Source organism: Pleurodeles waltl, chromosome 2_1 (assembly GCF_031143425.1).
Source record: "Pleurodeles waltl isolate 20211129_DDA chromosome 2_1, aPleWal1.hap1.20221129, whole genome shotgun sequence".
Classification (NCBI taxonomy): Eukaryota; Metazoa; Chordata; class Amphibia; order Caudata; family Salamandridae; genus Pleurodeles; species Pleurodeles waltl.
In genome coordinates this window covers 515,515,915-515,528,932 of record NC_090438.1, presented here as the reverse complement: position 1 = coordinate 515,528,932, position 13,018 = coordinate 515,515,915, and the positions used below count along the sequence as shown (strand labels likewise).

Below are 13,018 nucleotides of genomic sequence, written 5' to 3'. Positions count from 1 at the left end.
GTTCTCCAAATGAACAAGCTAAGAGCTAACTGGAAAATGGCACCTACAATAACTAAATGCAGGTTCTTTGACTACACAAATAATGGATGCTGCGCCTACTCTGCTGCTGCCCAGAATTTTTAATAGCATGTCACAATTTACTGAAAACAATGTTTTTAAAATATGGAGTTTTAACAAGTAAAGAATTTAAAGAAGCTCCAGGTCTCTGTTTGAGAATTACCACCCCCATGGACTTAGCCCGGTTTGGCAAGTACATAAACAAAATATCAACTGCAAACAAATTAAAAGGGAACTTGTGCCATACAGTAAACAAAGACATTAAATAACAAAACTGAAATTCTTGTTAACTGATCTGCAGGAAGCTCGATGTTTAATTAAATAAATAAAACATTTTTAAATGTGGGGCTTTTCCTTAAGGGGAAAAAGGGATGCATTAAAAAAAAAAAAAACGTTTTTTTTATGAAAAGGTTTGTTTGAGAGCTGGCAGTGGTCCCTTGGACTACTGCCTTCCCCCTACAATCTTTTTTTCAATTCACAAAGGGGAATGGATGCCATGGAGAACATTTCCCTGTTGTGAATGGCTTACCACCCAATCTTGGGAGTCATACATTTTCAATGTTTTACGAACAGATTTCGGTCATAAAAATCTGATGCATCTCCTAAAAAATTTGGTAGGTGGAATGGCACACCTAAAACTCACCCCTTACGAAAAACGATTCCTTATGGGGTTGCAAACCTGTTTTAGGAGTCAGTAATTATTTACACACTCTAAAAATGGGAATTCTGCATATTACAAAAACCTTTTATGGTCATAAACAATCGGAATTGCTGTTTGAAACAGTAAAAATGTTTAGTATATCTCTCCATAAATTTCCTCTGCTATACCTGTTACTATAGACATCATATAGAATACAAGCTGAACAATTTACAGATATCCTAAACGAAAAAATATTGTCTTTGTGGAGAACAGAATCAAACAAATTGCTGACAGAGGCATGACGCTTGGTCACAAGGTCAGTACGATAACTGGTGGACAGCCTGATTAAAAACTCTGCAGGGCAAAATATGCAGGGAGGTAGTAGCAACTCTGATTTCTGGACCTAAAATGTGAATGGAGAATGAAGCCTCATGGACATAAGCTGGCCAAAGGTTTTCAAAAATGTTGTATTGCAGGTGAGTGAGACACTCCTCAAAGCAGAGAGATGCTACACTCAAGCTGAAGGAAAGAATTGATACAACATTAACATTTAAATGCTGGTGACGTGGAGAGAAACAATATGCTGGAACCTGTGAAGACCTAAGGAAAAGGGCACACTGTTCCAAAGAAACGATTAGTATATGCAGGGATAAAGAGTGTCAGGGATATCTGTGATATCAGGAGAGCCCTCAAGCACCCAGAGGGTTACAAGTATCATCACTGGGCTATCTCCTCATCAGACCGGTGCTGCAATGTCTGGCGGACGACCCCGGCAATGGGAATGGTGCTGTACCGGAGGCAATTTGCCAGGAAGAGGTCTGAAACGAATACTGACTCAGAAGATAGAAAGAGTGTAAGTGTGTACATCCCACATTCGAGATTGAGCTTCCTAGGACCGCGCTAGCCACACTCAAGGAGGTATTATTGTTTAACCTCTTTAGTTAAACAGTAAACCTGCCCATATGCCGCGCGCGGTATGGGCAGGTTTCCTGTTTAACTAAAGAGGTTAAACAATAATACCTCCTTGAGTGTGGCTAGCGCGGTCCTAGGAAGCTCAATCTTGAATGTGGGATGGGCGACTAATTGACCAACTGACATTGACGACTTGTCTGCAGTTTGTAAGTGACATACTAATAGTATTTTTTTATCTAAATAGGAGAAGTAGTTTTCCAGGTCCTGACGAAGCGTCGCGGGATCACTTGTTGACCCATAAAAGACGTGAAACATGTTGATCATAAATTAGCAGGATTAGGCACACTACCTTTTCTTCCCCATAGAGTTCAGTGGGACATTATTCCCACCAACACTCTGGACTATTTTTTAATCTTGGCCTGCGCCTTTTCCCTGATTCATTAAAGTGATGTTTAAGGAACAGAGCTAATTTTAACTTTTTCACTCTCTCCTACACACTTACACTCTTTCTATCTTCTGAGTCAGTATTCGTTTCAGACCTCTTCCTGGCAAATTGCCTCCGGTACAGCACCATCCCCAATGCAGGGGTGGTCCGCCAGACATTGCAGCACCGGTCTGACGAGGAGATAGCCCAGTGATTATACTTGTCACCCTCTGGGTGCTTGAGGGCTCTCCTGATATCATAGATATCCCTGACACTCTTTATCCCTGCATATACTAATCGTTTCTTTGGAACAGTGTACCTTTCTATATAATAGGTTACTTTGGGAGACCGTGCACTGGACCAGAAAATCTCCCTGTCCCTCCCTTGTATTGTAAAGCATATAGCCCCTACACATTATGGCACTTCTGGCAACCGCATAATTCAGTAGGCAAGTGCATCGTGATGAAAAATGAGCTAAAGCGCTTTTTTAAAAACAGGTAGTTGGGAAACAACAGAGTGGGTGCGGGAGAGGGAGTATAATTAAAAGTCAAGGAGGATCAAGAAGTGAAGCGGGTAGTGGGAAGAAGGGGGAAACACAGAACGCGTCGGGTAGGCTGTGGATATGGGACAAAAAATAATCAAGGGAGACAGCAAGTGGGGGAGGAGAGAACAACACAGAGCACTCAGTGAGTGAGTGCCAAGCACATGAGTAGAGACCCTGAAAACGTTCACTTTCATAAAGTGCTTAAAGAAAAAGGAAAAGGTAGTTCCCAAATGTGATTAGAGCAGAATACAAGTCAGGCAATCAAAAGGATGATACATAGGGTGTGCTCCAGAAAGGGACATACACAAGAAGCGGAATGAAAGACACTGGAGTAAGAGTGGTGATAAAGCCAGCCAACAGTAAGCTATGGAGGGGCACCAAGCCCCCTGTAGGTTTTTGCTATGGTCCATCTAAGGATTTCACCTACAGACAGCTGAAAGCTGACTTATAGGTGAGCCCCAAAAAGGCTTCAACGAGAGAAGAATGTAGCCTAGCCTGCGTGAACATACCAAGCACAGTGCCCTAAAGGAAGTGTGAATGCGTGTTCTAGGACTTTGAAAAGGAAAAGGCATGTCTGACCACAATACTAGAGAAACCGAATGGAGGGTTATGAGTGTGAATATGCTTATAAACCAGTTTAACATGGTATGTGTGCTCTAGCTCTGGTGGCTTAAGGTAGAGGTTTAACTTGTAGCATGAATGCACTAGTATGCATATGTGTACCTAGCTGCAGGCCAATGATGGGAAGGACAAGAGGAGAGAACAGTGGAAAGCTACAGGGCTGTGTGAAGGAGTAGAAAAATAGAAATGCTTCTCAGAGGGTTTCCAAGCATGATGATTATAGTGTGATGAAATGGTACTTGAAGAGATAATCCTTCAACCCTTTTCAGAAGCAGAGAAAATATTGGAGCTGTTTCTTATGAAGTGGAGTGCCACACCTTCAAATAACAGCAATAAAAGGGCCAGGATTATAACTTCCCCTTCCTTAATTTTCTAATTTCTATTCTGATGATATCACAGCTACTTCTCATACAAGCTGTACCCGAGGTCTTGATCTTGGTTGCTAGGTACAGTGGGGTGTTAGAAATACCTGCCTTGCAGACAATACAGCAAGTCATGAATGTGATGCTGACCAGAAAGGAGAACCAGTGGAGTTCTTATATTCTATAATTTCTAAAGGTAGTATATTAGTTCCTTTCAGACTATATAGTCAGTGGCTTGCAGGGAGCCACCACCCTCCAGGTTGTTAATGACACGGTTTCCAGTCTGTTTCGTTTATAAAATAATCTAATGCGCTCTGGATGCTGTAATCTTAGTGTGCTCCTTTTGAACTAACTACACAAAGACACCTGAAAACAGTGATTTGTAAATTAAATGTTCAGGTCAGGAGACAGTGTTCGTAAATACTTGAGTGGGATGGTCACACTAACGACCAGTAGCACATTACTTTGAAAGTATGAGCACCTGCTGGGCTATTTTTAGGCCTGCTTCTGGTGAGAGGGGCTATTCTCTATGAAACAGGATCAAACTATGCCAGGAAGTCTTTTTATTGTGTAGATATCAGTAGTTTCAGAGCTTCGTCTAAAAATGGAGCTAGGGAGAGTTAGGTATAAGTGTAGATCTCCCCATATTTGCCTCCTAACTGCACTTGATAGCACCCATCTCTTTCATTTGCCTGGTAATGAGTAAAACGTCTCTTTTTCTTCCAAAATATCACTGGACACCAATCCAAACGTTATATCTTTATTCAGTATGATGTACACACAGCCTCCTCAGAGATCAGTCCTCAGCAACTGTCACTTCGCCCATCTACATTCCATTCCCCCCATTCTAATTGTCATGGCAACTTCGAAAACACTGTAACTTGAGTATATGAATATACAACATATCTCCCTTATTAACAACATAAACATAACGGTATCACAAAAATTATACATTAACTCTTTACATGTTATAATAATACAATGTTCAAATTCATTATCTATATCTTCCTGGAATTCTCCTTTGACGATTGCTCCTCCGCAACTTTACTCCTTCATAACTTTTCCCTTTATATTCCATAATATCTTTATTTGCATCTGTTTGTTTTGTTATTAATTCAGGATTGTCTTTTCCAAATTTGTTCGTTTCTAATTCGCTACATTTCACAACATTCCTTAGATTCCATTTCTTCCCATCGTCCAAAATCACTGAATATTTCATTACTTTCCGAACTTTCTTAGGATCAGACCATTTTGATTCACCTTTCTTATAATCTTGAAATCTTCTTACTTTTACTACATCACCTATCTTCCAATGTAAATTTTCATTTTTTATTGTATGTTCTTTTCCCTTCGAACAATATTTTTGTTGTTTAATTTCAACACCCTTTCTCATGTTCTCTTTATCCACTCTTACTACTTTGTCTTTATTCATCCAAGCCGGAACAGCTATAGTGCAAGCCTTCCTACCCCTCAACAAGACAAACGGAGTTTCACCGGTCAAAGAATGTGGAGTAGTGCGATAATTCCACACCATTTTCTTCATTTCTTCCTTCCAATCCAATTTACATTTCACAGCCAATTGTATATTTTCCCCCACAACTCTATTAAACCTCTCAACAAGACCATTCTCACGTGGATGATATACAGCAGTTCTTCTGTGCGAAATTCCACACTGTTTTAGAAATTCCTCAAATTCTCTTGCTACAAATTGTGGACCATTATCAGAAACCAAAGTCTCCGGATATCCTTCTCGCCTAAACACTTCTTTACAAAATTCTATAATTGCTTTTGTTTTTACTTCTCTAACAAAAGTAACTTCTGGCCATTTGGAATAGTAGTCCATCAGCACCACAGCATACCTACTCTCACTTCCTAATATGTCAAAAGATCCACAGACATCTATACCCAATCTCTGCCAAGCACATTCAGGATAATCTATAGCTGTTATTGGCGTATTAACTGAACTGTGAGACTTATCACTATGCGCACATGCAACGCATTCCCTTACAAATCTTTCCACATCATGATCTAAACCTGGCCACCAAAAATCCAATCGAACTTTGCGTTTCATGGCAGACATCCCACCATGACCCTCATGAAGCGCAGTTAATACTCTACACCGTAATGATTTTGGCACTAATAACCGATCACCACGTCTTAAAATTCCATTAATGCACGACAATTCTGTCCAAATAGACTTATAATTGGAGATCTCATCTAATTTGTTCCATTCCCACTTCCAAAGCTTTGGCAACAAATTTATTATCTTCTGACAAATTTCATCCTCCTCTATTGCAAGTCTCCATTCTTGTTCTGATATTGCTTTGAGACTTGCATTTACTATATCTGCCACTAAGATGATATCTTCCTCCACATGGTTCATTTCATCTAATGGACATCGAGATAAAAAATCTGCATTGACATTTTTTATTCCAGGAATATATTTTGTTGTGAATGTATATTCCTGTAATCTGAATAACCATTTTGCAACGCGTGGAGTAGCCCTACCTGCACCTTTTGTTGTAAATACGTCAATTAATGGCTTATGGTCCAAAGTTCAAAATCAACACCCCATACAAAATTTCTAAAATGTTGAATACCCCACCAACATGCCATAGTTTCCTTCTCAATTGTTGAATAATTTAATTCTGCACCTTTTAATGTCCTTGAAGCAAATGCAATTATTCTTTCATGACCATATTTATTCCTCTGCATAAGAACAGCACCTAGACCATACATGCTTGCATCAGTTGCAATAATTAGTTTATCACCCGGTTTATATGGCGCTAAGGCTATTGCATTTACAATACAATCCTTTGTATTCTTAAAGGGTTTTTCACATTCTGTTGACCATATAAACTTACAACCCTTTCTCATTAATTCTCTCAAAGGTCTAACTTTATCCGCAAAATGGTCTACAAACTTTGAATAAAATTCAGCCAGACCTAGAAATGAGCGTAGCTGATCCTTATCCAAAGGATTTGGAGCCATCTCAATAGCCTCCATTAATTTATGTGTGGGTTTTATACCTTGTTCTGACAATGTATGACCTAAGTATTCTACTTCTCGAATAGCAAATTTGCATTTATTTAATTCAACAGTGACACCAGCATTATCCAGTATGCACAACACATCATATAAAATTCTGTCATTGTCTTGTTTGTCAACACCCCAAATTAAAATATCATCCTGGAAAAATCTTACTTGTTTTACACCTCCCAACAATTTGTGCATCACACGCTGAAAAACAGCTGAGGCAGATGCCAAACCGAATGGCATTCTTTTAAAACGGAATGCACCTTCTGGCGTAACAAAAGATGTCAAATGACGAGAATCTTCATGTAACATAATTTGATGGTAAGCATTTGACAGGTCAATTGTTGAAAAATATCTTCCTTCAGACACACCTGATAACAACTCCGCAATATTGGGTAAAGGATGGCGATCAATCCATATACACTTGTTTAAGTCCCTCAAGTCCACACACATCCTTATCTTTCCATTCGGTTTCCTTACTAAAACAATTGGACTTAACCAATCAGACGCCTCAATAGGTTCAATTATATCGAGTTTACACAATCTCTCTAATTCCTCTTTTAGAGGACCCCTCAATACCAAAGGTACACTTCTAACTTTGTGAGCTATTGGAGTAATATTTTCCTTCAATATAATTTTGTGCACACATTTTTTTAGACATCCCAAATTTGTACTAAATAACATTGGAAATGTCTGTGCCCATGTGGTTATATTATCAGAAGCTGTTGATAATACTTGATCTTCCCTACTAGGATCTAATGTAATACCTAAAGCACGTTGATCTCTCCATCCTAACAATAACTTTCCTTTATCAACAACATAAATTATACAATTAGCACTTCTGTCCTTAAATGGTATTTTGGTTTCAAAACATCCAATTATCTGTATTTTACCTCCACCATAACCTTCAGGCTGAATGCGTGTCTCTTGTAGCTTCATGCCCCCCAAGTCATACCATACATCCTTACTAACCAGTGTATAAGGGGAACAAGAATCCGCCCACATACATATTTCCTTTCCACATATCTTTACAGAACACTTTGGAGGGTGATATTCTGTTTCATAAGATTCTAGTTTTAAAATTTCTTCTCCATCTTGAACCATCAACACTTCTACCTCATCTTCCGAGTCTGTCTTTCCTTCCTCATAATTTTTATTAATATTACCTTGGTCAGTTACACAATTCACTTTGGTAATATTCCCTTCACTTCTACAGACTTTAGCAAAATGACCTATTCTTTTGCACTTGTAACACTTCACTTTTATTGCAGGACAATTTCTAGCTGATGCTAAATGTTTTACACTCCCACAACGATAACATGTTCTCTTATAATTCTCATTCATTGTTAAGTTTCTTTTTTCTTCTTCCTTCAATTTATTTCTAAAGCTCGTCTCTCTTATTTTGCAAACACTGTCGCGATTATGTAATTCATTTATATACTTAGGTGTACTTTCTACACTTTTAGCCACAATAATAGCTTTTTCTAATGCTGGTTCTTTCATCCCTAGTAATTTTTCTTGAATTTTGACGTTACTTGTTCTATTAATTAATTGATCTTGAATAATTTTGTCTTGCAGACCTTTAAATTTACATGTAATGGCTAAATTACGCAAGGCAGCCACAAATTGATCAATAGATTCATCTACACCTTGTGTACGAGAATAAAATTTGTGTCTCTCTACAACTAAACTTCAACTCACAACAGGTGAGTGCCAGACCTTCCTCTGTACGCGCGCTCAGTGTGTACCTTCAAGTTCTCGACGGGCAACGTGTGCTGTGCTTCTCTGTGCTCGCACTCCCCGTTTTTTGCGCTCCACACGTCACATTCAACTTGTGACGCGTTCCAAAGAAAACTCCTTGCTCCACATCGGCACAACACTAAAAAAACAAAACGTGTGTTTTCCCTCCACACACTCTGACAATGGCGCTGCGTCTTTCCTAAGTCTTCTTCCGCGATGTTACACAAACGCGTGTACACTCCTCCACAAATTTCATCGGCTATGCAACAGCTGTAGGCCGGTCAAACACGCGTCGCCTTGTTAGCCCAAGCACACAGTTCCCACGCAGATGCCACCATGCCTTCTCTGTTTCTCCTCACCGAGTATGCCAAGACTTATTCCAAGAGACCCACTATAGTGGTAATTAACACAATGCATACCATTGTTTCCTGAGCCGGCTGTCATCGTTTGATCCCATCCCATCCTCGTCGCCACTAAAACGTCTCTTTTTCTTCCAAAATATCACTGGACACCAATCCAAACGTTATATCTTTATTCAGTATGATGTACACACAGCCGGCTCAGAGATCAGTCCTCAGCAAGTGTCACTTCGCCCATCTACATTCCATTCCCCCCATTCTAATTGTCATGGCAACTTCGTAAACACTGTAACTTGAGTATATGAATATACAACAATGAGGATACCCAAAACATAGCTTAAATATAGATATTATGACACAGTCAAACTTCGGGGACAAACACTGCCTGACTGATATATAGTGGCGGATTTGGAGCCACAACACCCATAACAGACACAAAAAGCCATGCACGCATCTGTCCAATCACTGATGCATGGGCAAGTACAACCCTCAGCCTTCAAAATGAGAATCCACGGATGGGGATTAAGGTCCTGCACATGGAAAAGGAGCATACCGTCAGTCCACAGAAACAAGAGGGAATCCCTTGCCGCCCCTCCACAACACAGGGTATGACCACCATGGACCGGCGCCCCTACCATGACTAATGGAAGCTTTCTGTATCCAGCTATTGTTCCTGTTGTAAGTCCTGCTGTATGCTGCCTCAGCCCGAGTATCAGACCATAGAGCTCCAACTCAATCTCTCTAACAAACTGCAATAGGAGAAACAGCCAGAAACCACTGCCACTCCAAGGACGCAAGTATCAGCTGCATGGGCAAACAACCTTGGCTGTTAACCCACACAAAAGGTAGAGCAAGAGATAAATGAGCACAGAATGAGAAAAGACCTTTGTGAACTTCATACACATGCATATCTTTCTTTGGAACTTGGATTTTTTTAATAAATGTTTGCCCTTAACTATTCACAGGTTCGATTAAATATGAAATTCGAGTTTGTTTTTATTCTAATCAAAAGGGTACTGACATCAACTTGATATTTGTTTTTAAAACATAATAATAAATGTAATATAATAAATAAATAAGGAGGAAATATTCAAATATATGGAGAAGTTACAAAGTACCTGGCACCAGCAAAAACAATAAGCCTGGTTCTAGTACAGTGCATGCATGCAAAGCAGTCAACATAACTGTGTGATGCCACAAACACTAGTATACTGACCAACACACCTACATGCTTAGATATTCACAAAGTTAAATCTTGCAGTCAATAAAGAATTGAGACGAGCAGTCATGTAATTTCTGACACAACGCATGTGGAAAAACAGAATGTGAATCTACACTGGAACAGGGTGCTGGCACAGCGTTTATAAAATAATCACTTTGAACTCTGCATGGGAAAGGGACGTCTTTTAGCTGTGTCTCTCTGAAGAGCCCTAAAAATAACTGTAAACATTGCAAGCATATCGAGGCAACAGCCTAGTTTTCTAGAGGTACACATTCTTTTTTTTTTTAAATATCTTTTGATTTTACAATTTTGGAGTGTAACCACGTCAAATAACATTAAAAAACATGGTGTGGAGTATACATATGAATAGCGCGGTATGGCCCTTTTCCCAATTAATTATGGATGCTGGGGTAGAACGGGGTACTGACAAGAGTCTCCGTAGGAAAGTATTTTCTATTATTTGTAAGTCACTCTTGTCCCCAGATCCCTGCACAACACTCTGCTGTAGAAATTGTTTTGGCATTATAAAGGGTTAGCATCTGGGCAATAAGTTTGTTGCCTAGCTTAGACGCAAACCTCAGAAAACCTTTGTTTTTCCTAATCATATTAGTCACGCTGATCTCCCTGTGGCACTTCCAATTCTGCTTGAATGAAAACTGGATACTCAGATAACTGAAGGTGTTGGTATTTTGTAGCGTCCTCCTTTTGATAAAGAAGGTATGTTGTTTCCCTCCTACACAACTACAAAACATTGTGTAAGTGTTGGCAATACTGATTTTTATACTCAACTTTCCCATAAAATCAGTAAACTTATCTATTAAAAGCTGCAGACTTCTGGGGTATGTGCTAAGACAGCTGCATTGTCGGCATACAGAAGTACTGCATACAGAAGATCTGCCGCCTCCCTATCCACGGTGTATCTGCACCCACCATCTGAAGCATTTCTTCCACCTCATCAATGTATAAAGAGAAGTGGAAGGGCTCCAGTCAAACTCCTCGTTTAATACCAGCACCATGCTATTTAAGCTTGTAATGTTTTAGGTATAGCCTTCTTGTAATATGTTTACTTGTGAGATGGGCTCATAAAAGATCCTCTTACATATGTTCATATTCACCTTTGTGCACATTAATAATACTTCTGTGATGCAGTTAGACTGGGATGCAGCCCCAAGTAATTGTCAGTAGCTGAGTTTAATTCATACATTCCATCCATCACCTTTTTGTATACTTTGGTGTGTCACCCTAAGTGTGATGGGTGTGGCCAGACCCGGGTGCCATGTTCACTGTGCCAATGCAACTAAGCTATACCTGGCTCATGAGCCCTAACTAGGGCAAAACTGGTCCTGCGTTGCTGGCGTTCTTGTTAAGAGAGGACCTGGCCTGGCAGTTCGGTTTGGACTGTTCCCATTAGAGCAGGGTCAAGACTGATTTGTATATGGCTGTGTCTAAACTGAGGTGGCGTGATGGGCAAAATAATGATGTACCGGGATTTAGCCCCGAGTAATTACCAGTGACTGATATTATTATACTATATATATATATATATATATGTATATATATATATAAAATATAAGCATTACATCTATCACTTTTTTGTATACTTAAGTTAAAAATATCGACACTTAGGTTTCCACTTTAAATAACTACACAATCAATACTTTAATGAACCAAAATAATTTTCAAACGTGGTTTAAGAAGTGCCTCTGCCATCTTTCCCGCTTAGAGAAACGTCCTGGAGAAATATCTAACAGCTCTTGGAAGAGTTGGGGTACACACTGTGCCCACCCAATGATAAAGATCACAGAGACTGAGAGTATCTTATCCGATGACAATATAAGTTATACAAGATGAAAAGCGGAAAGCCGGTGTTACGCTTATTTTCTCTCTCTAAACGGCTAGCATGTACAAAGGTTACACTAACAACAGTGTTATAAGGTTGAATCGTGCTGGACTCTGCCTTCCTTTGTGTACTGTGCCCTAACAAAACCTTGCCCGTTGCGCCTCCATGAGCTTTTAACAAACTTACTTCATTACGGAAAGCAAACAAGCCGCAGTTCTCCCAACGCCACTTCCTGATTAACCCGGAACCGGAAATGTGTTTTCTTCCACTAGCAACAACAACTAGTCAACTGGCGCTAGGGGAGCGGCCATGTTTAGACTGTTAACAGGATTGGTAAAAACGTCTTGACAGAGGTTGCGAAAGACTAGAACGATTATAACGGTAGTTTTGGGGCAAACGTGAACAGGCAGCTTCGGCTACGTGTGCCTAGAAGCGCATTCTGTTGTATCACTGAACGTCCGTCCTAAAACGGATTTTGCTGTGCTTTTTGTGTGGCTTTGTGTGCTTAGTGCTCACGCTGGGAAGCCACCAAATAATTAGAACCCCTATACGAAATAAACAATTTACACCCTGCATTCTTTTTCATACACTACGCCGACAAGTATCAAGAACAACATGTTTAATTAACGTGGACTTAGAGCTTGACTTCTCCGTTTTTGGATTAGCGCTGTTGATGTCATATTGGAAATAGCAACAACTCTACTCCAGGAACCCATGATATGGGGATCAAGGCGTGGCAACAAAAAGGGTATGGAGTCACGAGGGGCGTAGTCATGAAAAACAGTTGGACGAACAGTTTAAAAATGTATTTTTTTAAACTATGCCACAAGAAACTGCCACAGAGAGAAAGATGACAGTAAATCTGTTCTGCCTTAAAGGTAGCAAAGGCTGTATTTTAAAATAACTTATTGGGTTAAAGGCACATAGCTGCCAAGTTTTCAGAATGCTGTGAAACATTTTCATGGTTTTAGAGTACTTGAGTGACATTCGCTGACAAAATGAGTGACACTGAGAGAGCGTAACTTATATAATGAAAGGTTATATGTTCGAATTCTGTTAATAAGTCATTAGGCCCTAGTTAGCATGAGTCGAGGCCTAGCTGCCTGGTTTCATATTAAATGTGTTTTTCTAACGTGCAGTGTGCTGACTTGCTGAAGGACATGAGCTCTTGTTTTCTTCCAACTAGGAGATGAATGTAACTGTAGTAGATCCGTTCTCATGAAATTCAACTTCCTTGTAGAAACATTTTAGCTGAATGCAA

General features: G+C 39.7%; 1 protein-coding gene across 1 annotated transcript in view; it reads right to left on the bottom strand.

Annotated features, from left to right (window-relative positions):
• RBMX2 (RNA binding motif protein X-linked 2) overlaps positions 1-12,040 on the bottom strand; it is a 107,606-nt gene extending 95,566 nt beyond the window's left edge. Inside the window, exon 1 of the mRNA XM_069214085.1 lies at positions 11,944-12,040. Within this exon, the coding sequence (XP_069070186.1) occupies positions 11,944-11,948 (5 nt within the window). The 5' untranslated portion in view covers positions 11,949-12,040. The remainder of the gene's footprint in view (positions 1-11,943) is intronic.
• Positions 12,041-13,018: the final 978 nt, after the last annotated feature.